Genomic DNA, 3,084 nt, shown 5'->3' with positions numbered 1-3,084 from the left:
CTGGATCCTACGTCCCCTTTTCTCTCTACCCCTCCTGTGCACTCTCTGGCTCTCAGATATAAACATTAAAAAATAAAAATAGGGGCGCCTGGGTGGCGCAGTTGGTTAAGCGTCTGACTTCGGGCTCAGGTCATGATCTCAGGTCATGATCTCGTGGTTTGGGAGTTCGAGCCCCACATCGGGCTCTGTGCTGACAGCTTGGGGCCAGGAGCCTGCTTCTGATTCTGTCTCCCCCTCTCTCTGCCCCTCCCCCACTCATGCTCTGTCTCTGTCTCAAAAATAAATAAATGTTAAAAAAAATTTAAGGGGTGCCTGGGTGGCTCAGTCGGTGAAGCCTCCGGCTTCGGCTCAGGTCAGATCTCACGTTCATGGGTTCGAGCCCCGCGTCAGGCTCTGTGCTGACAGCTAGCTCAGAGCCTGGAGCCTGCTTCCAGTTCTGTGTCTCCTCTCTCTGCCCTTCCCCCTCTCATGCTCTATCTCTCTCTGTATCAAAAATAAATAAAACATTAAAAAAATTTTTTTAAATAAATAAAAATAAAAACCGTAAGTAAAAATGCTGTGCTCTTTTCAATGTCGTTTAGCCCCGCCTCCGTGAGGATGTGCACCGCCGGGGAGGCCCTTGTCTTTCTGCCCAACCCCACAGCTCCGGGGAAGGCACAGCCCATGTCCCACCAGCAGGCGCAAACGGCTTCTCTGTTTTATTGTCAGATGTCTAACGCCCTGTGCCTTCCCGTCATCGTGGCTCGCTGTCACCAGGACCCAGTCCCTGAGGGCACACGGGACTCGGTGCCCAAACAGAGCCTGAGCCCATGACCCGGGAAAGGGTGAGAAACTCAGCTGGACACCTACCATGTGCTTCTCCCGCCTCAGCGCCGTGTCCAGATGCAGCAGATCCTTTAGGTGCAGGTTATAGATACAGAAGTCCAGGTCCACACTGCAAAGCCGAGAGGGAAATGACAAGCTTTTGAGAGTACTTGGGGTGGGAGGGGGATTACCGGGAGGGGGCACATCCCGGCTCAGTATAAGCCACGGGGTATCCCGAGTCCAGATTTTACAATAATTTTTTTATGCTTTTTATTTATTTTTGAGAGACAGTGCAAGCAGGGGAGGGGCAGAGAGAGAGGGAGACACAGAATCTGAAACAGGCTTCAGGCTCTAAGCTAGCAGTTAGTACAGAGCCCGATGCGGGGCTCAAACCCACGAACCATGAGATCATGACCTGAGCCGAAGCCGTAAGCTGGACGCTTAACCAACTGAGCCACCCAGGCGCCCCTGAGCCCGGATTTTAAATTCTGCAGCACGCAGAGGTTCCTAACAGCCGCCCAAGTGATGCGTCCATCACTATGACCAGAAGGGAGAGCTGCCTGAGACCCAGAGGGCAGAAGGCAGTAGGAGACGGAGGGGAGAGGAAACCAGGAGACCACCCCACTCCGGCACCGCGCCGTCTGCATCACGAGCCCTCTCTCCTCCGCCCCTGCAGGCGGGCATCCTCATGCCCATTTCACAGATGGGGAAACAGACTTAGGAAGTCAGTGAGCAGTCACACGGTCACGGGGGTAGGTACGTGGCAGGGTGGACCTGACCGCTCGTCCGCTGTGGGCATGTGCACTCTGAACAGCTGCATTCCCACCCAAACCATTACAAGCCCAGGAAGTCCCAAAGCTCCCCAACACCCCTTCCCGGCCATGTGAAGGTCAGCACTGAGCTCAGGGTCTGGGCCCACTCCTTCCACAGCCCTGAGCTGAGGTTGCGCCCAGTTCATCTCACAGGAGGCAGGCCACTGGGCCTCACCGAGCTGTAAGGCGCAGAGAAGTCTGGGGACCAAAGCACAAAGCTGCTGACTCAGTTTCTGGAACCTCCCCTGCGCACTCAGTAGCTTGGCGATTTAGAGTGTGGGCTTTGGAGATAAGGTCAAACCCATCTCCATCACTCACCTGCTGAGTGACCTTGGGCAACTGACTCAGCTTCCTGTGTCCCTTTATTCTTTGTAAAATGAGGGCAAGCCTAGCACCTCCTGCATAGGGTTGTTAAGAGGAATTGATTCACTGATTGACTGATTTTTATCTGTCCATCACGGAACCTGCCTGGGGCTCCCACAGTGCGGCAGGCACACCGTGGTGAATAAGGCAGACCCGGTCAGACTCCTGAGACAATAATCCCCGCGAAGTGCTCAGCACGCCACCGCCCGGTACGCCGCCGCCCGGTACACAGAAGGCGCCTAATCAGTGCTAGCTGCAGTTATGCAACGCCCAGGGCACGGTGGGCGGTGACTCAATGGCGCTCCTCCAGTCTCTCCTCAGGGCTCAGGCTGATTCCCTAAGCCCCACATTGGCCAACACCACATGGTGAGCTCCAGCTCGGACACTGGGTGGCTGTGTGTCCGTGGCAGAGTTGCTTAACCTCTCTGGGCCGCCATCTCCTCCCCCAACAGTGATAGGGTCCACGGGCTGCTTCTCCATCCCTCCCCTCCCCGGCCTTACCTCTCACAGACCAGCACCTCGGGGAAGCTGTTGACCCGGACGAAGGGGCGGCTGAGGAACCTGTCATCACTGGCCGCCGACCGGACGCTGGACAAGGAGCTGCTGTCGTCCTTCTCCGCCTGGCTCAGGCTCTCCAGGCTGCTGCAGGGGGACGCCTCCACCGGCTGGTTCGGCAAGACGGCCTGCTTTAAGTTTTCGTGCAGAGACGGGTTGGAGGAGCCGTCGGCCAGCGGCTGGGGGTGGGGGAGGGAGAGCTCACTCAGTCCACTTTGGACCACTCTGGAGAGGTCCAAACACCTACCACGACTTGGGCTTCGGTAATTCCACCAGAGATACACAACAGGGTCCCAGGAGGGCTGGACTGGGCACCCTGGGAGGGGACGAGTCAACAGATAGAGCTTCCGTCCCAGGGTCACACCTGCATCCACACCCCAGGGGCCAGGGTCATAGCTCTTGTCCCCAGGAGGCCAGCCCCTCTGCACCAGGCTCCTGCCCCTTGGATATTGCCCTAGGTCCATTCACGGTGGCCCACTGCACCCCAGACTTGGCTGCCAACTTGGACCTCCTCCACCTGCTACCCAACCCCCCCACCGCTTCTGCCTCT

General features: G+C 57.3%; 1 protein-coding gene across 1 annotated transcript in view; it reads right to left on the bottom strand.

Annotated features, from left to right (window-relative positions):
- The window catches only part of EVC (EvC ciliary complex subunit 1), a 52,554-nt gene that overhangs the window by 42,442 nt on the left and 7,028 nt on the right, over positions 1-3,084 (bottom strand). The window contains 2 exon segments of the mRNA XM_029952450.1: positions 850-934; positions 2,481-2,713. Of these exon segments, the coding sequence (XP_029808310.1) occupies positions 850-934; positions 2,481-2,713 (318 nt within the window).

This window comes from Suricata suricatta, chromosome 1 (assembly GCF_006229205.1).
Source record: "Suricata suricatta isolate VVHF042 chromosome 1, meerkat_22Aug2017_6uvM2_HiC, whole genome shotgun sequence".
NCBI classification, from domain to species: Eukaryota; Metazoa; Chordata; class Mammalia; order Carnivora; family Herpestidae; genus Suricata; species Suricata suricatta.
This window is presented reverse-complemented; position numbering and strand designations above follow the sequence as displayed.